General features: G+C 38.5%; 1 protein-coding gene and 1 long non-coding RNA gene across 2 annotated transcripts in view; one reads left to right on the top strand and one right to left on the bottom strand.

Annotated features, from left to right (window-relative positions):
• LOC146635600 (uncharacterized) overlaps positions 1-24,037 on the bottom strand; it is a 342,244-nt gene that overhangs the window by 113,741 nt on the left and 204,466 nt on the right. The window lies entirely within an intron of this gene.
• LOC146635610 (broad substrate specificity ATP-binding cassette transporter ABCG2-like) lies at positions 1,615-22,684 on the top strand. The gene is made up of 18 exons (XM_085347871.1): positions 1,615-1,727; positions 2,915-3,127; positions 9,280-9,339; positions 9,821-9,935; positions 10,210-10,362; positions 10,583-10,740; positions 11,639-11,741; positions 11,866-11,914; positions 12,003-12,101; positions 14,209-14,325; positions 14,700-14,845; positions 16,051-16,133; positions 16,233-16,322; positions 16,970-17,094; positions 17,429-17,583; positions 18,906-18,995; positions 19,799-19,869; positions 20,433-22,684. The coding sequence occupies exons 2-18, from the start codon at positions 2,946-2,948 to the stop codon at positions 20,581-20,583; spliced, it is 1,947 nt and encodes a 648-aa protein (XP_085203997.1). The 5' UTR covers positions 1,615-1,727; positions 2,915-2,945; the 3' UTR covers positions 20,584-22,684.

The raw sequence follows: 24,037 nt of genomic DNA, 5'->3' as shown, positions 1-24,037 counted from the left end.
CAGTGGTTTTAATGGCCGGGATCAAATGGATCATAAATGCATAAAATTCTGGTTTCTGTTTATATCCTTGTTGGGAAAGTGTTTAGATACCAAGACATTGATGTTTTCCTTTGGACTTCTATACAGGTTTTGCGGACAAGTGATCACTAGCCGCGTGCCAGACATTTCAGACACGTGACAATCATGGCACAAGTGCAGGATCAAGTGAAAAAATCCTTAGTTGCACAGACCCAGAGATCAGTCCATGACAATCAGCCATTTGGTGAACATCGGTCATGAGGGAAAAATGTGTAATCCCCAACAGATTACAGATAGTAGACTTTGTCTACTATGTCAAGCAAAATATGGAAGCCTGTATAATTTAACTTTCATCTACTTGTATAGAGTCGGCATGATCCCTGACAGTTTTACCAGGTACTAAAAGAAAGTACCGGAATGGAAAGTGGCTTATGTTTGTGGTATTCTCCAACTGTCTTTTTTTTTTAAATTAACATTTCTGAAAAGGGTGAAACTTATTTTTCATAAATGGAGGGCCATTTATATGGATACACCGTAATAACATGGGAATGGTTGGTGATATTAAAGTCCTGTTTGTGGCACATTAGTATATGTGAGGGGGCAAACTCCCCAAGATGGGTGGTGACCATGGTGGCCATTTAGAAGTCGGCCATCTTGGATACAACTTTTGTTTTTTCAATAGGAAGAGGGCCATGTGACACATCAAACTTATTGGTAATGTCACAAGAAAAACAATGGTGTGCTTGGTTTCAACGTAACTTTATTCTTTGTTATGTTATTACGGTGTATCCATATAAATGGCCCACCCTGTACATCTTATTCCCCCTGAGGTTTTGGTAGGTTTTCTCCCGCTTCCTGTTTTTTCTGTCACCCTAAAGTGCTCACAGCTGTGGTGACATAACGGTGATTTCCAAATTCTAAACTCGTCGATGCTGAATCACTTTAAATGACATTAAAGTGACTCAGCAATAGACATTCAATAGGCATTTTATTTATTTCTATGTATATTTTTTTTTTTTTACATAGCATGGCATTTGGAATTTTGCTTGGTTTGCTGCTTTTTAAGGTGTATTTTTTATTTCTTTACTTTATATAATTTTCACCCTATTGACCTACTTTGTTATGTCATTCTCTAGATCATTGAGACACTTTAGGCTATGATTTAATTTTTTTATAGCTTCTGTTTGATATTTCGGCTGCTGTAACACAAATGTATTACATTTGGGTTAAATAAAGTTATTTTATATTATTTAAATTGTCTTTTTTTCAGAAAATCTCTTCAAGTCACAAGTTTTATAATGAAAGTGCAGGTAAATGACCTTTGAAACAAACACACACCCGCCCCTCAGGGTCACCAATAAAGTTCAAAGCCCTGCCCTTGTCAAGTGAAAAATGATGTAAACAAAAATCTCAAGTGCAAATTTTAACAGCAGTGCTGCTTACCCAGGAACTCATATGTCACAATAAAGCAATAACAGGACCTCACCATTGTAGGACACAGAGAGAGAGACAGTAGTGCCCTCCTCCCTACTTCTCTTATCACGCCTTTCAGACATAAAACCGGGCTGAGCACATGTACTAAACAAACCTCTCTAGCTCTGCTAAGCACGCGTTTAGCTCTGCAGTCTGAGTCACTGCAGTTTCCTGGTAAGCCTGCTGTCTGATATCTGTCCGTAGCTGTTTTCATTGGCGCTTTCCGACTAAAGCAGGTGAGAGATAGTGTCTTTGTTTTGAGTTTTGGTTGCCACGTGTATCTTTTTCTCTATTTTTAAAATCTAAAATCAGCTCTCGCTGAGATGGAAGAGTCTAGAACATGTTTTTATTAACGTGGTATGAAGCAGACATTAAGATTAAACGGTGTTGCTTCTGAGTATATCAGATTAGACTAGAGATGCCCGATAATCAGCACTGCAGGAAGCGTCTACTGCAGAGGCCGGATGCCACAAGCAATTTACATATGAACTTTTGACCTTTACGGTATTTTCAACAAACCAAGCTTCAGTTTACACATCTTGTGAACTTGTAAGCTTGGGTAATGATTCTTAAAAAACCGAATCCAGTAACAATAATGTAAAAATGTAAATGGTTTTAGAAAAGTTGACATTCCAGATTCCAGAAATATTCCAAACATTAATTGGGAAAATGACAGGAAACCACCCGCTTCATTCATTTACAGTTCTAGATAATTGTAGATAGTTGTTCTCGGGACTTATTGATGTTGGCTTAAAAGTCAAACAGTGTTTAGGAAAGAGATTTGGGCAAACACAATTAAAAGCCGTATACAGTGTTTTTTCTTTTTCAGTGGGTCTGACTCACTTAAAGAAATATCCGAACTTGGTGCTGGGTTTAAGAGTAAGTGAACTGTGTTGCTGCATGTGTTTTAAATTTCTTCAGTTATCTAAACATCTGGTCTTTGTTTTAGCTCTAACATATAGTAATAGTTGAAATACATACTTGATTTTAACTACATAGACATTAAAGCATAGACATTGTTCATATGGCTTTGCTTTGTTGTAGATTCCCAAAATTTAACAGAATACATTCTGAGACAGCAGCACTGAGGAGACGAGAGTAAATGACCTGTCTGCAGCTTTCATTTCAAGTTCAACTTTAGCAGCAATGAACGTAATATCATAAAGTCACACAAAAGTGCAGCAACAGGATTGTAATATGATTTTTTAAAATCTACTATTGTTAATGTTGATGTAGAATAGGCATTTTATATGGAAATCCAAAAAATAAGGGTTTGTAACAAACCAAATTGCTTCAAATTTGGTTTTAAAAAATGACAAGATATGGTGATATTTGTTATGTAAAAACAAAACCGTTGCCTCAAGAGATGTAAAAGATTAGATTTTTATTAAGAAATGGTATTTACAGCAAAAATGTTCTTCAGTGTTGGGCATACAGGTGGAGACAACTGAAGGATGTCAGACAACGAAGATACGATCGAAATGGGGATAAACGGAGCCCCTAAAGGGTCCCGTTCAAGACAACAGTTGCACGGCGCAACAGTCAGTTTCCACAATATTCACTACAAGGTGAAACAGGGAGGTGGATGTTTTTGCCGAAAGAAGGCCACAACCAAAGACATCCTCATCGACCTCAAGTGAGTAGACTGGTGCATTTAAACTTCGAGGACAACAGACGTTTTATTTTTAAGCTAACAAACAACAGGCTACTTGTCATTTTAAACACACTTCTAAAAAATGAGGGCAAAGCTTAGCTGCAATATCTCATCTTCATGCAGCCTAAAAGTACAACATTAGATTAAGCGGTCAAAAGTTTGGCTGTACTTCACAGCAAAATATGCAAACTCAGCAGCCTGCAACAAGTGCTTTAAGCTGATACTGTGCAAAGAAGGTAACTCCTCGAATCTGATGAAACACCCGGCGACACATAGCGGGGTATTTTTAAAGCCGAGAAATGCACCGTACCTACTGCGGGTGTGGTGCCTGTTATCGGACCCGGAGTTAGCAACATCCCCCAAGAACCCGAAGAGCAGAGTCCTGGCCCCTAGCCCTGCCAGTGTAGCAGAAATGATGAGGATGATGATGGCAGCAGCAGCCGTTCTTCTCTGCGTGAGTAGCTTAATGTTGTTCGTGTGTAATTTACGTTGAGTAGGCTAACCACGTTATTACATTAATGCATGTAAGGTGAACTAGCAAACACCATCGTGGATACATTACATGCGGCTGTCTTCTTGTTTGATGGCAGATACTCCCTTCACCCTGGCCAAGAAGGCTAAAATGACCAAAGAAAAATTGGAAAACAGCTAAACATGAGAGGTTTTTGGACAAAGTTTGTGTTATCCATTGTTTAAGCACCGGTTCGAGCACCGGCACGGTTGCAAAAGTACCGGTTTGGCACTGGTATCAGATAAAACCTAAACGATACCCATCCCTAAATGTAACAAAGGCAAATGAAGTCTGGGATTTTGATTTTTCCATGTATATCCCACAAATGGCTAATTATCTATTGGTTTTCAGAACTTTAAGCTTAATTTTGAAAGTTGTGTGGCTGAGGAATGTTTTAATAAAAGGGACGTTGTTCACACATTCATCTTAAAAAAATATTCATCTTTTTTACTGAGGACCTTTGAACACTCACAGGTGTGTTTTTCCCAAATTCTGGTTAATGGTATAACTTGGTTATGAATTGTCCTTGTGTGATGCTCAGTGGGCTATGATGTTACAACATCAGTGAAAGGCTATTGTTTCATCACGGTAAAGGCAAACAAACAAAAATTCCTAGAATACAGACTTCTTTTTTTAGAAAGATTCAGAGGGACGTCCAGTGGATGTTCATAAAAGACACTGAGCAGGTGATGAGGACACATCATTAATGTTCGCAGAATTTTAGTTTCGGTGCAGGCAATGTTTTTTTTTTTTTAAAAAGCTGAACAAAGAAGCCCAAGTGAAAGATGCCGCTTACCTTCCTTTTTTCAAAATTGTGAGACAACAAATTTCGTAACTTTCCAATCCTGTGTAGTTATTCAGCCGTCATAAAAAAATTAACAATGTACTTTAATTAATTTCTAAGTTCACTGCAGTTTTCACACTTTGCAAACCAATCCATTGGGTTCAGTTAGACGATTTTGCAGGCCCATGTTGGACCACGTCTCTACTAAAAGAAACATGCAGTCAGGTAATTTAAAGATGAGATAAGATCAGCTTGGGTAATGCATTATTGTTAGAGCACATGTAACCTTGTCTTACATCACACGCTCTAACAATCAGCAGAGTAACATGCAGCATGAATAAAAATCGGCAAAATGAGCACGCCCTTTACCCAAGGATATACCACGCAGTCACGTGGTATATATGTGTAGAGGGTGGAAATGCTCAGGTTTTGTCAGGACTTGTGATAATGAAACAGCTTCAAGGAAAAACTGTGGATTTACAACTTGACTAACAGCCTTTTAAGTCATATCTTGTCACCTCACTGTTTCTGTAGTGATGCACTTTGCCTCTTAAAGTTTACCAACCAAACTGCAATAAGCTGGCTTGGATTTACTTTGTCTTACAAGAAATTCCTGTGATGCTACAATGCATGCTTTAGCCCTCAGGTGACTGTAAGCATGAGCCCATACTGTGGTAAACTGGTAATGCACAGTCTGCATGTGCAGCTACTGTGTGTTTATTTGTCTACGTACTGCCAGGAGCCCACCTGGGATGCAAACGTGACACGATCAAGGTTTGCTTGGTTCAAACACTCCCACATGTTGGGAGGCAAAGGAAGGAAGTTTGCTTTGTCGGGAGACTCAGGTTCCTAAGTTTGCCTCTGTGAAACACATACACATACTGTACATACAAAAGCCTGTGAGAAGACAATGACTCTGGGCTTAAACCAACAAACAGGCACGGGTACAGGATGCTGTACTGCCTCAGTTTGTTTGAAACTTTACTTGGCAAGAACGTTGAGGGTGTAAAGGTTACTGAATCAAAGATGCTAAGTATTAACACTTTATAACAGCCAGGATTAATAAATTTAAACTGACAGTTACTTTAGCACTGAAGCAATGATTAGTAAGAAAGTTCTCCAGGTTGTTGACAGTTAAGCTTCTTCAGGTCCTTAAAACAATGCCAGATGAGCCGTGCAGATGATGTTGGAGTTAAAGCTAATAAATGCCAAATAATGTAATAATAATAATTATAATAGTCAAATAATAGTTTCATTAATCTTCTGAGGTCTGAGTCTTTGAGTTTTTGAGAACAACTGAACTTCAGCGGTGTAAGGCCCTATTCACAAAACCTAGAGACCAGTTGCCTATTCCCCTGGTAACCTTTGGTCACTAGAAAAAAATGTTTATTCTCTGACCAATTGGTGAGTGGTTCCTGTCAGTCACTAGGTGAAATCTATCACAAATAGGTGCAGGGTTCTGACAGAAAACCACATCATGATTTGTATTCTAACAAACATTAATGTAGAAGAACTCCAAAAATAAATGAAAGTTGAATCAACGTTGCTGATATTTTCTCAGTGTCTGTTCAACTTTCATTTTGAAACCATTTTTTAGTCATAACTAGACACTGTGAAAATCCTGGCCGCCAAAAGTTATTCAACATTGAAATGTTTGTTAGCTTCGGTCGCTAACCATGCCACAGTCTCATGTTGACGATCGACAAAGATGTCACCTTGTTTGCAAATTGCGATTTGCTTATAGTGAAACTGTGAAAAGTGCAACCTGGAAAGACCATAATTGCTATTCACATTTTTTTTTTTTTTTACAAATAGTTGGTTTTTTATCTTTGTAGGGTCAGGGTAAATGTAGGGTAATGGTAGAGTTAAATCTACTACACCAACACGTATCAAGCCATGGATTATACTCTGTTATAAAAAAGATCAATGTGTAAGTTATGAAAGCTTTAATGGGTCAAAGTGTAGCAGGTGTGTTTGTGTGCGTGTGTGCAGATTTTAATGACTTGTACCTGTGGGATTTTATTGGACATGTGTAATCATTGACAAAGTTGAAGGTCTGTGCTTTCGTTTAACCTGTTTGCATGAGAATAAGGGCTGTATCCTGCTGTGACAGCTCATACTGGAGCGCATTAAAACTGACTTTACCATCATTTATGATTGTGCATTTATAATCAGGCCAGAAACTGACCTGTCTGGGTGTAATGGAAGCTAAATTATCAGCAACGCCATTGTCACGCGGAGAATACACGCAAGGGATTCTGAATTGTGATAAGATGTGGAAAGGAAAACCTAATAAACAAAGGACGAGAGGAAGATATAGAAAGAAGGTAAAGTTAACAAAGCAGGATTTCATCCACCTTTTGTAGTGGAGTCACTTGGATGAGAGATAATAATATTTATAACATTTATAAAGCGCTTTTCGAGACCCTCAAAGCGCTTTTACAATTCCACTATTCATCCGCTCTCACATTCACACACTGGTGAGGCAGCTACAGTTGTAGCCACAGCTGCCCTGGGGCAGACTGACAGAAGCAAGGCTGCCATATCACGCCATCGGCCCCTCTGGCCATCACCAGTAGGCGACGTGTCATTGGATTGATTAGCTAACAAGTCACCTTCTTCTTCAAGCTAATCCATCCATTCACTGTATCCATTAGAGCAGCTCGGTAGAGCAGTGAACTTACTCTATCTGTCCATTTAATCTCAGACATACGTCAGTATGTGATAAAGAAGTGGCGTTTCAACAGTACGCCCTCAGTTTTCTTTTCATTACTAGAATGTTTTTTTTACCCTACACCTAGTGTGTAAAAAAATAAGTCATTTGCAAAGTAGATAGTGAAAGAAAAAAAAGCAAGAATTTTTTTTTGATCAATAAAAATTGATCAAATTACTCTGGTGTAGCATGAGATGCTGTGAGCGAGGTCCTTCACAATTTTGAAAAGACACCCATTGGGCCGTGAGTGAGGCAGAAAGTATGTTTGCATGGGACAGGATACTAATGCTAAAAAGCAGTGAGACTTTTTGTAAGTTAAACAAATAGACACAAGAATGCAGATTACATGTGAAGGACAAATATACTGTATTTAATTTTTCCCTTTACATTGCATTACATTTTTTGTTTTTGTTTTAATGTTCTTATGTGTTTTGAGTTACTAATGCTACGTTCACACTGCAGGCGAAAGCGTATCAAATCGGATTTATTTTTTTGATCCTATGCGACCCATATCCGATCATGGTATGACAGTGTGAACAGCACAAATCCAATATTTTCAAATCCGACCTGGGGCGCGGGCCACTTTGAGGGCTCACACTATAGCGTGTTTGCTGTCACATTTTATTTCTAGTGTGAACAAGCAGACAAAAAAATTGGATTTGATCAAAAAATTGGAATTAAGAGTGGCAAGTTTCTCATTTGCAGGAATCTAAACAACGCTGCAGAGTCATGTTTTCTGCTGAATGAATGACAGGACAGATTCTGAGCAGGAGGAAGTCACCTCCCTGTGTTTCTCAGACTCACTTAAATGACTGAGTGACTAAAAATGAATTTTACTTTTCCAAAACAGTAAATTGCTGACTAATGCCCTGGCAGACACTTGACAGTGTGCCCATGTGGTTTTGGGTTTCAGATGCATGTGGTAAATTTCAATCCCCTTCACTATACTATAGCGATACCAGCAAGAGCAAAAAAAATAAACCTGCATTAGCCTGAAAGGCATGAAGGAGAGAAAGGCGACTATAAGACAGATACATATAAAACTGCTGTGTCATAGTTACAGCTTGAGATTTGCTTAGTGGCAGTTTAAAAAAAAAAAAGAGGAAGTCTTCATCCCTGTACATGTCAGGGAAAATGCAGAATAAGAATCACAGTGTTACGAAACATCCTCAACCAAACGGCCACTAAAGTTGTAACTTTGCTGGAAAAAGCCATTTCAGTTCCTCAGAAATACAGCAGCATGACTTCCGTAGTATCACAAAAGTCACTCTAGAGAAAAGCAGAACTCAAACTGCTTCATCATTTCAGAAAAAAAAACCCTGTGAAAACTTCCACGGAAAAGTAACCCTGGAAGTTACTTTTTAGAGCCTAACCTGTCACTGGGGTCAGACAGGTGTTTTGCAAACCTTTTGAACTGTTTGTTTCATTGAAGGAATTCCAGTGCTTTCCGAAAACAGCGACTCTGAGCCTTAAAGTGATATTGGGGTCATTACTGTAATCCTAGGCTAAGCAGCACTGCGAAGATGAAGGTTGGTAGAGAGAAGAGAGGGTGAGTGAGTGGGATGGAGGTCTACGGAAAGTAAATATTTTATTGGGCGATTGGGTTCTTTTTTTATTGTTTTGTTTTTGCTGTTTGCTGTGTTCTTTTTCCTCTTATTTCCCTGAGATTTAGCTGTGGCATACTGCCTGGGATGACTACAATGACCCTGATATCACTGAAGAGCACAGAGGTTTTGCTTTCAGGATTTTTTGGTTGCCCCAATTCAGAAGAAGATTTTATTATTCCTACACAGTAAAAAATAAGATCAACATTAAATCTTTATTAGTGATCCATTAAACTTCAGGAATGTAAATTTTCAAGAGCTGTATGCTTCATGCAAATGAAGCTTATTATTTTTATTGCTGATTAATTTCACAGTTACCACAGTGACTTCATTCAACCAAGAGTTCAAATTTAAAAAATAGCGAAAAATAAACAGAATAAAGAAAAAAACTGGAAATTTTAAAATTTAAGAAGCTGAAACCCTTGAATGTGTCCAAACGTTTCCCGGCTGCTGTTTATGAAATGAATTATTAAAACATTACAGATTCACCGCTGATAATATTTTTGTCGCTCTCTCCCTCAGTGGGATCATGAAGCCAGGTCTCAACGCCATTATGGGAGCGACAGGAAGCGGGAAGTCATCGTGAGTGCTGCAAATGTGTTTGTACAGGGAGAAATCGGGATGTTTTCCATTCATGTTTAGCAAAAATCTGAAGAAAACGTCTTTGTTTGTTAAGAGATGAACAACTGGTGGTCGATGCATCAGTGTAGAGGAAGTATTGTACACATTAACTGCTGGAAACCTAAATGTTTGTGTCTTTGCTGTACACAGAAAGATAAGGTCTTCTTCTATCCAGTACAGTTTGAATATATAAACAATTTTCCTGCCATATGGAAAAGACATTACAGGAAATAAAACAAGAACGTTTTGCTATTTTTCTGTTCAAACTTCCCGTCTATATTTGTGCCAGCTGATTAGCAAAGACTGCCTATTCTTGCCTTTGCTAATTCAGATGGTGTGTAACAGGAAAGCAACCATCCTTATAGATGGTGTGAGCTGATGTCTGCATAAAGCCTCCTGACTGGGACTCAATTTGTGATTGAATGTTGCCTTTTTGTTTTAGGTTTCTTGATGTTCTGGCAGCTAGAAAGGACCCTGCAGGTCTGTCAGGAGAGGTCCTGATTGACGGAGCCCCTCAGCCCCCAAACTTTAAGTGTCTGTCTGGCTATGTGGTTCAGGTGGGTGAAGCAGGCAGGAAGTTCGACAGGATTTAGCAGAGTTTCCTGGACAGGGCAGGAAGAGATTTCCTGCAACAATAAAACTGGCTTCTTAGGCCAAGTCTGTTTGAGTTGCATAAAGTTAATTGTTTTAGAAATACTGAGGTCATAAGTCACATCTGTGGAAATTAAACTGAGTTAAAAAGATGTCCTTGAAGCAAAAATGAAGCAGTAAATGTTTGGTCACTTTTAATGTGTTAGATTTTTTTTCTAAACAGTAGCTTCCTGTCTGCAGGATGATGTGGTGATGGGGACTCTGACGGTCAGAGAAAACTTCACCTTCTCTGCAGCCCTGCGTCTCCCATCAAGCATCAGCCATAAGGAGAAGAAGCAGAAAGTTGACAGACTGATCAAGGAGCTTGGACTGGGCCGAGTGGCCGACTCCAAGGTGAGAAGAAAGAAACTTCAATAAAAAAAATAAAACATTTAGTCAAGAAGTGGTACAAAAGAATAATAGAATACATAAAAAATGACTCTAAAATATAGGAAGGATGAAAGTATCCAAAAGATTAAATAGCGCAAAGAAATGAGAAAAAAAACAAAACAAAGACGCATGAGAAGAACTGGAAGACAGATTGAAAAAGTCTGATTGTAGTATGTTTGTGCAGGTGGGCACTCAGCTGATTCGTGGGATTTCTGGTGGCGAGAGGAAGAGGACAAACATTGGGATGGAGCTGATTATTGACCCGCCTGTCCTCTTCCTGGATGAACCCACCACAGGCCTCGACGCCAGCACGGCCAACTCTGTGCTGCTGCTGCTCAAGAGGTGAAAACGCACATATTTTTAGTGCTGATGCCATGAAGATGCCCATCTATATCATGCGGCCACACCTTGAACGTTAACACTGAGTCTGAAGTTATGTCCTTAAATCTATGAAGTAACTGGGCAAGCTAGCTCACAAACATCACTACTGTAAATAGTGATGATTTTGCAGGATACTGATTTTTAAAAATGGCCATTTTTCCAGATCTGCATCAGGAGTTTGGATGAACTGGGCGATGTTATCTATAACTGTATTTTCCAATGTAAAATGTTTTATTAGGGATTAAGTAAGAAGCAAGAAGGACTGATGTAATCATTACATAGCTGAATTCTGGTTCAATTAGACAACATTCGCTGGGTGAAACATGGAGTCTGTGTTTTTCTGGAGACTGTTAGCTAGCGCTGATTACTGTTTATTCTAGGAGCAGAGCAGAAGCAACTAGAAAAAGCATTTCCTAGCAAAAATGAAAACTGAAAATTTGAAGATTTTGCCTGAAATGCTTAAAAATGTTAAAAATCTTCAAACCTTAACTTGTTGAATGAGCTTAATTGCATTAGGTTTTCAATTAGGTTGCCAGGTTGCCATCCTAAGTGTAAAAAACAACAGTACCAAAACTGAAAATGCTCTAGATAAAACCAAAAGTACAGTGAAAGGTTAGGGTAACCCTAACCAAAAACATGAGTGAGAGGACCAAAGGCTGACCTAACATGGAAAGAAAGGCAGGCCAAAGGTAACTTCAGTTAGCAAATTGTCAATGTAGGGTGAAAGCCACAAGCTGCAGCCCTCTGCATCATATGTAGTAGTAATAGTAGTATCACTAAATGAATAACTATAATAAATGAAAAAAAAAATCCATTGAATAAGTTTAACCTAAATAACAGTTTTTTACTGTTATTCCAGGATTGCAAACAATGGTCGTACCATAATCCTCTCCATCCACCAGCCTCGATACACCATCTACCGCCTCTTCGACAGCCTCACCCTGCTAGTCAACGGTCATCAGGTCCCCTTTAAATACTGCTTATTGAAAGACTTAAACATTTTCACTGAGCTAACTTCAAGCTACCTGTGGAGGAAACTGTGACTTACATGTTAATTCTTCTTCTCTCTGTTGTAAAACATGTCAGGTTTATCACGGCCCAGCACGGAGTGCACTGGAGTACTTCTCTGACATTGGTAAGCACGCCTGATTAACTTTAACCCAACAAGATGCAACACGACAGAAAGGCAATGTTTGTGACTATGTTTTAAAACTGTTTCCTAGGATACATCTGTGAGCCCCACAACAACCCTGCTGACTTCTTCCTGGATGTCATCAACGGAGACTCGACCGCCGTCGCCCTCAACAGTGGGAAAACAGAAGGTGTGTAAGTTTGTTCTGGACAAAAAGACAGCAGTGGGGAAAAAAGATCCTCTGAGGTGTAAGCCATCGTGGTTATAACCTGACCTTGTTTGGAAAATCTCTTAATAATAATAATAATAATAATAATAATAACTAGAAACATTTGCATTTCCTGCAAAAATGCTGTGTGAATGCCTTGTAGTGGAATCGGAAAACAGCAGAAGAAGGAGAACAATCTTCTGAAAAGAGCTGAAGAAGCTAAAAATTGTGCTGAAAACAGCTAAAAAATCTGGAATTTGTGCTGAAAAGAGGTGAAAGACAAAAATTGTGCTAAAAAGGGGTGAAGAAGCTGAAATTTGTACTGAAAAGATGTGAAAAAGTTAAACTATCACCTGAAAGGAAATGTTGCTACAAGCTGGGCTTGAACCCAGGCCGCCTTGTCGCAAGGCAGTTAATCATCTTGCTGAGCCAAACCAGTTCTCAGTATACTGAGACGATATGGAGAAACTGAATAATCTGCTTAAATGAGCAGAAGAGGCTGTAATTTGTGATGAAAAGAGGTGAAAAAGCTTTTTCTGCTGAAAAGCTGCGAATCAGCAGAATTTCTGCTGAAAACAGCCAAAGAAACCGGAAACGTGGCTGAAAAGGGCTGAAACAACTCAAAATTCTGCTGAAAAGTGGTGAAGAAGTTGAAATTTGTGTTGAAAAAAATTAAAAATGTTTAACCATTAATCGAAAAAAATGTTGCCATAAGCGGGATTTGAACCCGGGCCTGCTGCTCTGAGAACGGCTGCTCATCTCACTGAGCTAAAACACAGCTACCCCGGCAAGCAAAATCAGTGACCACACTAATAATGTGGTCCCATTCAGCAAAATGGGCCTAAAATGGCATAAAAACCTTAATATCTCAAAAAGTATAGACGTTATGAGCACCGAAGCCGGCATTAGCAGAAACAGCAGAATAGTTTAAAATTTGAACAATGAAAATTGCACAAAAACTGTGGAAGTAGTTTCATGCCGAAGAACCACGGAGCAACTAGAATAAAGTATAAAGAATAAAAAGAAACAGGCATTCACACAATAATAACAACCATCACATGCAGTTTTTGCAGTTGAGTGTGGACAAATTGGGGGGAAAAAATTCAGAGAAAGAAGCTTTTAGAAGTTGTGTCAAGTCTTCCCTTTTCATCTCATCAAACACCATCCAGTATCAGTAAACAGCTGTTCTACACTAACGCTGATACCCAGTTGCTGCACCATCATTTTATGTTAAAACACCAAATGGACACATTTCTGTATCACTGTGTCCAGTGTCCAACTCTGCCACTATCAGGTCACAGTGGGAGCTATAACTTTGCCCTCTATAATATTCGTAGGGCTTTCCGCTGTTAGTTTTTTGAGAATTCATCCTGTGAAACTTTAGTTGGTTCAAACATAAAATCATTAAAGTCTGAACAATAACTTTTGTTCAGCAGACTGCGTTTAACTCACGATATCAGCTGCATCATAGTCATGATGATTAGGTTACAGAAGAGAAACAACAACATCCATAGAAGACAAATATTCCTGAAACTTTTTGAGCACTGAGAAATTTACACTTCTTTCATGTGGAAACCAAAACATACGTTTTAACCAGCTGTCCAGCATACAGTGGTTTGGTGAAAGTGGTTGACTTTATTCCCTTTTTTGTTCTCCAAAAAGGTATTACTAATGACTCAAAATACTTACAGAAATGTTTACTATAACTAAAAGTACATTGATTTTAAAATGTTATGAACTCAAATTATGGACAAGCTGCTAGCAGGATGAAGGTGCCCTCTTCTGTCCTACATACATTTTTAGATTCACTGGTCAACCAGGTGTGAAAGTGCTGCAGAAAGATGTGCAAAATCAAAATTCCCTCAAGTGAACCTGTAACACATGCTGCATTCAGGCACTGTAGGACACATGACATTATTTAGACTTGATTTGACATTAGTTTGAATTTGTTTGGGTTAAAATATTTAGTTCTAATTGTAATTGTAAAGTTTATCCTGATTCTGTGACATATGCCAGTGATTATATGATTAGAAGTAATAATATAAAACCCTATTTTTTTGTAGACCTGACCAGACCTCTCTTTGTCCAGATCCAGATCAAGAGCTGGATTCAGAATCGATGTCGAAGTCCCGAAGAGGGATTGGGGAGAAACTGGTGGAGGAGTACAGAAACTGTCAACACTTCAAAGAGACCAAAGCAGAGCTGGGTGGGTACCAAAAGAAGGCTTCAGTATTTATTGATTTTTAATGTTTGTATCTGAAACTGTTACAAAAATATGTTGGGTGACGATAAACAAAGCTAGATGGCTACAAAAAAGAGGTATAGTGAGTACAAATTGGTCAAAAATTCTCCAAATAATTGAATCCCAATGTAAATGAACCACAAAGAGATAACGAATGACTACATTGTCTCAAACTGATGTTGTCTTTATTTTGGTTTTACTTTGAAACTTTGCTGTCCTGTCTTCACAGGACATGTTAATGACTTTAAATGTGAACAAAACACATTAGTTCATACAGACATGAGCATTTGTTTAAATGTAAATTAATTCAAACCGTTGCCACCTTCTGTCTGTCTCAGAGAGGATCGTCCAGGGAAAGAAGGTGGTCACTACTACTCCCTTCAGAACCATCACCTACACCACTGGCTTCTTCACGCAGTTCAGATGGGTTCTCAAGAGGACATTTCGCAACCTCATACTCAACCCACAGACCTCCATCGCCCAGGTAAGTCTGTGTAAAGTTCACTTTATTTATTCACTTATTTAAAACAAGAACTGTCCAGTTTGGAGAATGTGTATCTTTACTGTCTAAGAGGGAATTTATTCAGTTCATTGGATTTTGCAGGTATTTATTTACTTATAAGGTAACACAAAGTAACACAAGGGAGGACAACCAGTACAACATGAACAAATACAAACATTAACTGAGGGATGCCAGGGAACACAACTGAACAAGACAAACAAGACAGGATGAAAAACTGAGCACAAGGCATGTGAGACAAAGACTATGACAAAAATATTAAGTAAAACCAACAGATGGAAATATGACAAAACACGGGGAACACAGGGGAAGGCTGGTAACTGAAACCTGAAATTAGATATAAAAAACTCAAGATCAATCCCAGATAACCATGATATTAAGAACAAATGGTAAAATACATATTATCACTACAAGAGAAAGTCTTTATACTTGAGTATAAAATAAACAATTCAAAAAGTCCAAACATTAGACGCTTCCAGGGCAAGGCAAGATTTAGCTATAGGATAGATGGCCACACATTTGACACTACAGTACTTTGGTATGGCTGTCAGTCCTGTGGCTGTGAAAAGAAAAAGCAGCCCTCAGTTGTCTTTTTCAATTCACTTTTACTTTTATAGTGTCAAATCACCTAGAATAATGCAGAGACATCAATTCATCACCCCTCTACCACATCACTGCACAGTCTGGGACTGACACTGTTGTGAATACTGTGGCATTGTGTTAATGCATATCTGACGTCTCCAGAACAGACAACATATATAACAAGACTTCTAATCAAGTGCATTTGATTAGCAGCTTGTGGGTGATGTTTGTCCTCTTAGTCCTACGGAAGCAGTAAGGGGGCACTTAGTCTTTTACATGACTACATATTTATCTGAAAGTTTTCTTTTTTTCTCTTCACTGTTATTTTGCCTGCTGTTGAATTTACTCTGGGCTTTTCTGTGGTCACTGCATCACCGCTCATCTCTTCCTGTGTGCACGTGTCATCAGTCAGTGGGAGTTTAGCAGGAGCAGCACCTGGTGTCAATAACTGAAACTGCATCATCAGATCATTTTAAGGGGTTTGGGAAACACACTACCTCCCTGCCTTAAACTCAAGGAATAATGAACTTGCATTGATAACTGTGATAAGTGGTTATAAGTCTCTTTTTAAAAAAAAATCTGTTTAGGTAGCAGTGACAATCTTCCTCGCTCTGGTTGTCGGAGCCCTTTTCTTCAATGTCCAGAATGATTCGAGTGGGATTCAGAACAGGTATTTACTGTAGTACTTTTGTCTTTGTCACATTTGAAAGACAAATGATAAAGATGAACCTGGGATGTGAGATTATTGATGGTGTGGTTGTGTGTCCAGGACTGGTGCGCTGTTCTTCGTCGTCGTGAATCAGTGTTTCGCCTCCCTGTCGGCTGCTGAACTCTTCATCGCAGAGAGGAAAATCTTCATGTGGGTCTCACACTCAAGGAACTTTTTTAATTCACTTTGGGGTGAAAGGTTTTCATTATATGAGGGTAAAATTCACTCATTCATTCATGTTGAGGAGTTTGCATCTTTGCTTTCTTTAAAGATGTGTTCATGAAGTGAAATTGTTGGGACTTGCTTATCATCCAGGGACCCGAGTCGGTATTCTTTGCAGGAAATGCACATCTTTACTTTCTTTTTTAGTCAGATCAATATGTTCTCCTCTCATTGCCTTCTTCTTTCACAAAATGTAATATTTTAGGTTTAGCCAAAAAAAAGAGAAATCGTAATACACACATTCTTGCAGTGCCCTTTTATATCATAATGACAACTATCATCTACTTATTAAAAACACATTATATTTAATGTTTTTTTTTCAATTAATAAGGATCAGTAGGATTATTAAGAAGCATTTTAAAAATGGAAAGTTTATGCATTTCCAATCATTTTGTTTTTTTGACATTTTACATTTTTATGCTGATTTTCTTTCTTGCTAATTCAGATTAAATGCTTCTGACAACTTTATTAGCTAAAGGTCTGCAGCAATGGCACTCACCTCTATTTATCATTATGTTTTCACAGATGCCGTTTTTAACACAACGTTTCCTGTATGTCTTCCTCTCTCTCTGCAGTCATGAGTATATCAGCGGTTACTACAGGGTATCGGTCTACTTCCTGTGTAAGATCCTGTCTGACATCATCACGCTGAGGACCATTCCCGCTATCGTCTTCACCTGTGTGGCATACTTCATGGTTGGTAGGTGGAAGACAAGCTGTGCTATCCTGGTGTTTATTCTTTAATTGTATGCAGAGTAGAGCAGATGTGATTGGTAAACCGATGTGTCAGTGTTTCTAATGGTCTGTGTTATGAATGTTGATCTTGATCTGTTTATCCTTTGCATATGTGAAGGAAAAACTGTTAGACTCTGAGATTTTTATATCACAGAAATCAAGGCAAAAAAACATATAAAGACAAGGTTGTTTTACACATCAGAGGTTTGTTAGGATTTGTATCATGTGCCGTTTGTGCATCTTTGTTACTATTTATAACCCTGGCACTCTGATTTGTGATTTCGTCTGTGTATGTACAGGTCTGAAGCCGACAGCTGGGGCTGTCTTCTTCTTCATGCTCACCGTCGCTCTGTGTGCCTACACCGCCACCTCCATGGCTTTCGCCATCTCAGCTGACCAGACAGTGGTGGCCATCGCTAACATCTTTATGACGATCTCCTGCGTCTTCATGATGGTGATGCACACACATCAGCATACACCTGTCCAAACATTAGTGCATACACACCCAGAGCCTCCATATATGAAGATGGCTGCAGCTTCTGGCTCTGAAAAGATAAGCCAATGTGAAGGTCTCCTAGACCTGCATTTTTTTCTAATGGACAGCAGGGGGCGCCGACTCTGTCTGATTGTACAGAAGGTTATGGAAAAGTGACCCTACTTTTGACTTAATTCATGACCCGATAGGTTTGTTTATTGTTTCATGTGAGTCACAAGTGTCCTTCGGCTTCACAGGCTGACTAGCAACATACTTGTTTATTTTTTATTTAAGCTTTATTTGACCCGAAAGTCCCTTTAAATAAAAAAACAAAACAAAAAACCCCAACTCTTTTTACAGCAGGCAAGGAAGAGCGGGCAAAGAAGGCACACTATTACAAAATTACAAATGTAACATAAAATCAAATACAAAATGAATACACACAACTCCATAAGACTCCAAAAGTAAAGAGGAAGGCATAAAAGTGGTCAGCTCAAGGCTTTACTAATCAGTTGAAGACATAATAAATGAATCACGTATTAAATAATAATGGCTTAGTCAATAAGTCCATCAAAAAGTGCAGAATGCAAACTGTGTTTATAACACAGGTAATGGTAATCTCCATCAAAATCCTGCAAACACTCACAAAACCATGATGGGACTGTGCTTGCAAGCATGCACCGGGGTATATTTTCCCTTTTCTGGTTCCACTTTAACATCAGGCTGCGATTCTGACACACGTTTACAGCAAACTGAATTAAAGCAAATCTCATAATGTTCAGTCATTTGATTATAAAAATATGAATTTACATCAATTTATGAGGAACTCGCTTAGAAAAAACTGACAGTGAGAAGTTAAATATCAGCTTGAGAGAAGTTATAACTAACACCTTTAATCTTCATGATGGTCAGACAGGTAATGCTAATGTTATTGAAGTTAGACAGAATTTCATAAAGGAATGTATTCCTGTGACATGTAAGACTGACTTAGTTTTATTTCTGGCAAAGGTAAAAGTCTGGGAGCAAGAAAAGAACAGCTATAAAAACACAAATCAATATTTCAACAAATTTTATAAAAGGTCAACAAGTTCAAGGCCTATGTGCTCTGTTTGATCTGTAAAAGGCTGAGAGATCAATACCATGGTTTTGAAATTGGTACTCATCAGGGAAGCGAAAAACCTCTGTAGATGTGGGATCTTCTATGCATACAGGCAGAAAGAAATGAAAACTCAAGGCTAAACCTGAAGTTACCACACAAAGCCTCGCCCCTCGCCTCATCTGCTATGTTTCCTTTTCTCCAGATCTTTGCAGGACTGCTAGTGAACATCCCCTCCATCGCCAGCTGGCTCGCGTGGTTAAAGTACTTAAGTATACCCAGATATGGCTTCAGTGTAAGTACAAACACTGGCAATTACATCTATTTTTAACAGTTTTATTATATCTGCAGCAATTTTATAATCACTTAGAAATCTTCCCTTCCCTTAAGTTAGGCCTGTACCCGACTAAACTGTTAAACTTACTTTAGTTACTTACACCATATTTGAGCTCAGTTGGGCTACACCATGATGCACAACATTGCAACATTGTTTTATTGACTAATCATACTTTTTATTCTATTTTATAATGTTTCTCTCTTTTTAGGATCTTTTATCTGGCCGTCTTTATTTACATAAAGTTTTACTGCTTATTTATTTTTTTCCCTGTTGGTTCTTCTCCTGTGGTGCTTACAAGCTATATTTTTTTCTCTTTGACATTTTGTTATTACTTTCAAAATGCATCATTGCTTTTAGTTTGTATTGCATTTGGCTCTACCTTTCCTAAAACAACCCCAAAGAGGATTTGTGTCTCCAGCTGAAAGGGCACTATATAGATAAAGTTTAATTGATTGATGTGCTGATTATCAGTTATAAGGTAAGATCAGCTTTTAGAAAAAAACCATGCTAGTATATGAAGGCATTTGCAAAGATTTAGAAAACCTTTTAACTTGCTGTAGATTTTCACTCCTGTGCAATAATGCTAGCATCACCTTACCTGGAAGAACATTTTGTTTTAAAAAAAGCAGTTCTTCAGTAGTTTTTACATTTTACACATGCATACTGTGAGCAGGGTTGGTACTCTGGGTTTAAAAGAACTTTTTCTTCAGATGAAACTCTTGTTGAGTGATGTTTGTTGATTTGTCTGTGAATCTCTCCAGGCTCTGCAGGCTAATGAGTTCACCGGGCTGACATTCTGTGAGAAAATGAATACCACTCTCAACCAACAATAGTAAGCAGCACTGAGACACATGCAAGTTCATGAAGTGATGAGGTTCACTGTGGGTTCCTAAATGAGATAGAAACAGGCTCATCTGTGAGCACAAAGCCCATAACTACCAAAATAATGCAAAATGTTTAAAAAACAAATTTGTGCTGCAATCAAAATTCAAAATATAAATTTAGAGAATGGGATTAAAAAGGGATTAAAGTTATTAACACAACAGATTCATCTAAAATTAAGCCTTAACACAATTCAAGTCCCTTAGAGATGTTGTTTAAATAGATACTAGGCAAAAACAGCTTTTGTATCAGGCTGTAAACATGTTTATTTCTGCAATGAAGTTGGACATTTTTACATCAGTCTGTGGGGACTGACTCGTTTATAAAGCCAGTCTCAAGTGGTCATTAGAGGAACTGCAGTTCTGGTGTACCATGAGCAAATTTCTTCTGTAAAGTTGGGAGTCTCTGGGGAATGACTCACCTCTAGTGAATCAGAGCAACTGCAGCTTTTGGTATCTCAGCATATCTCAGCATTTATTTTGTTTTTGAGGAACTTTTGTGCTCTGTTTCCAGCTGTTACTCTGGGGAGAAGGTTCTGGAGGAGCAGGGCGTCGAATACTCCCTCTGGGGAATGTGGCAGAACCACTTGGCCTTGTTTATCATGACGATCTGCTTCCTCATCATAACTTACCTGAAACTGCGCTTCATCAAGAAGTTCACCTAAACTCCTGACTGTTGGTCGTGGATGTTTTTGTGTTATTTGTTCTTCTCAAGTTCAGGTATAGTTTTCACGTCATTTATTCAGGTTATTCAGTTTATAAATACAGATCTATAATATTGATTTTTTTTTCCTTTCTTTTTTTCTTTTTGTAAATTTTTTATAAAGATTGTTATAAAAACTGATTGTTTGATCACCCCTTACTAACAATGCCTCATCAGCTGTATCATAATTTTTGCACTTTAAAGTTCAGCATCACAAATACAAGAATTTCATATTTATAAACGTTGAATTTATATTACGTGTCTGTTTTGCTCATTTTTAAATTTTCATGATCGTTTTAGGACATACAGTGTCAGCAGCAACATTTAGCTGTAAATGTTTGCCTGTAAAAAAAATCATACATGAGCTTTGAACCAATTCCTCCTACTGTACCTTCAAAGTTCTTATAATTCATTCTGATGGACTCATGAAAGGCTGAAACAAGTGATAAACCAGTCAGCTGTAGCAAAAACATTTCAGTCAAAACCCATTGATGGTGGTGCTGGGGGAACTAAGCAACAGGCAGGGACACGAGCCATTTTATTAGGTGCAGTCATACAGCTGCTCAGTTCAAGATTCTTCAAACTGAGCATCAGAATGGAAAGAAATAGGATTTAAGTGACATTGAAAGTGGTGTAGTTGTTTATGCCAGACGGACTGGTCTGATTATTTTAGGAACTGCTGATCTGGGATTTCCCCACGCAAGTATTTACAAGTCTTACTACGAATCCCCGCAAGGGACATGGGAGAAAAAAAATTACGATGAACTTTTGCGAGATCAAGAAAACCAACTCGGGATCTTGCAAAAGTTGAATCCCAACAATGGCGGCAGCTACTTGTAATATTACTCTTTCTGGGTCACAAAATAAACTTTTAAGATATTTTGAGGCGTGAATGTAGTTGTGTAAACGTCAAATATCTGCTCGGTTTGCAAGACATCACATATTTGCAAAAGTGCTCTGATGTTGTTGGAGATCTGACACCCACCATCTCGAAGCTAACGGGAGGTCGAGACCTACTACAGCCATGGAACACCGCTCTCCCGGCACATCGTGCCTCGACCTCCCGGTCGGCTTCGAGCTGGCGGCCTCCGAAGAATGCGGCTAAAACTTTTGCGAGATCCCGAGTTTGTTTTGCGAGATCTCTCAAAAGTCCGTCTTAATTTTATTTTTCTCCCATGTCCCTTGCGGGGCTCCGTATCTTACAGAGAATTGTCCAAAAACAGAGAAAATATCCAGACATCTTCTGATGACTGCTTCCAGTCACGCCATGTCACAAAGTTTAAATCATCTTAAATTGGTTTCTTGAACATGACAGTGAGTTCACTGTTCTCTACAGTCAGCAGATCTCAATTCAATAGAGCTCTGGTGGCATGTGGTGGAATGAGAGATTCAAATCCTGGAGGTGCAGCCGACTAATCTGCGGCATCTGTGCAATGCTATCATTATAATGTGGACCAAACAGCCCTGAGGAATGTTTCCAACACTTTATTGGATCTCTGCCATGAAAAAAGCGCGACTCAAAAAACAATCTGCCTTTTGTTTGCACGTGATGAGATAATGGGAGAGGATCATGAGGGTAGAGCACGTGTACACAAACCCAGAAACATCAAAGGGCTACAGTAGGTGTGTGCCGGTAAACAGACACTAGCTCCCATAGAAACCACTGCTATGTTTATGGTGTTGTGTGAAGTTGGGAAATCTCATTTAACATGAGTAACGGCAGTAATGACATATAGGTAGAGAACAGCTTTGTGTTGCTGTAGGAAAACCTCTGTGTGGTAAGTGGATGATTAACTGTTTCCATAAACCGTTTAATGAGCCCTTTAGCAAAACATCAAACCAACAGCTGAGATTATAAAGAGAAGCAAATTAGAGCAAATGATGGGGATTTTGTTCTCGAAGGAGTCTGATAGATTTGTGAATGTAAATAAGACAGGGGCATAGACAAACATTATCCTTCTTTATGGTGTGTGGAGATGTTTTATACGGAGCCCCGCAAGGGACATGGGAGAAAAATAAAATTAAGACGGATTTTTGCGAGATCTCGCAAAACAAACTCGGGATCTCGCAAAAGTTTTGCGAAAAGTTCATTGTAATGTTTTTTTTCTCCCCTGTCCCTTGCGGGGCTCCGTAGTTTTGTTTGAAGTCCCAAGGTGACAAAAAGTATTGTGAAGCTATCTGTGCTGATGTACAAGTAAAAGTAACAAAGTGTTCCCTGCTAACAGAGTTTTTCTTTAAAACCAAATGTATTTGTGGGTTTCTCGTGTTAGATCAGAAAAGTCAAGATTCATTTTTCTTTCTTACTCTATATCTCGCCCAAAGTATTTGCTCAACTGCCTTCACACATATGAACTCGAGTCACATCCCGTTCTGGATTCATAAGGTGTAATATGATGTCAGCCCACGCTTTACAGCTATAACAGCTTCAACTCTTTTATGAAGGCTTCCCACAAGGTTTAAAGGTGTTTATGGGAATTTTTGACCATTGTTCTAGAAGCACATTTGTGAGGTCAGACACTGATGTTGGATGAGAACGCCTGGCTCGCACCGCAGTCTCTACTCTAATTCTTCCCAAAGATGTTCTGTGCAGGCCTGTCAGGTTCTTCCACATCAAATTTGTTCATTCATGTCTTCATGGAACTTGTTTTGTGCACTGGTATTCAGCCATGTTGGAACAGGAAGGGGTTATCCCCAAAACTGAATTTTACAGTTGTAATTTGTGTGATACTTTTGTGGTACAATTGTAAAAACTAAGCAAAGTTTTTAAGGAAAATGTATCTCTTTTTGTGTGGAAGCAAGTTTAAATAGGTAATGACATTTCTTAAGATGTATGAATTACCTTGTGAAATCATCACTGGGAACTTGTTCCTATTTTTGATGTGACTGTGTAAACAGAAAATTTGCATTTTTGTTATTTTATTGGTATTTCATTGTTTTTAATGTTGTAATTTTAATGTTTATCAGAAACAGGTGTGAATGAGGCATTGAGTTCCAGTCGGACTACTTGTATAACTAAAGGATAAATTGAAAAAAAAAACTTAAACCATTAGTTTTTTTATATAGCTCTTGACTGCCCCCTGGTGTGCCCACAACGGAACTACAGCAAACTTCTGCGCAGTAGGACTGAAAGGAAGTCATCTCTGGTTTGAGTGAAAGCTCCTTGCACTAGGAGCTTGGTAGTTTCCTAATTGTAGCTTAGGTCGCAGGTTTATTCTGTCTAAGAAACAAAACAAACAACAACAACAAAAAAAAAAACAAAAAAAAACCCCAAAATGTGCAAAATGTTTATAAAAAAAAAAGCACCTAAATAAATATTTTTCTTGGTTTTGAAATATACTAAATCCTTCTTGCAGAATTAGTTTTGAATATTGAATGCTTGTTTCTTATCATCTGATGTAGCTCTAAAATATAAGGTG

The sequence above is a fragment of the Diplotaxodon limnothrissa genome, linkage group LG3 (genome assembly GCF_057381915.1).
Source record: "Diplotaxodon limnothrissa isolate DT_005_m linkage group LG3, D_limnothrissa_male_GT1.1, whole genome shotgun sequence".
NCBI classification, from domain to species: domain Eukaryota; kingdom Metazoa; phylum Chordata; class Actinopteri; order Cichliformes; family Cichlidae; genus Diplotaxodon; species Diplotaxodon limnothrissa.
The sequence above is the reverse complement of the archived record's forward strand: the minus strand, read 5'-3'. Positions and strand labels throughout refer to the sequence as shown.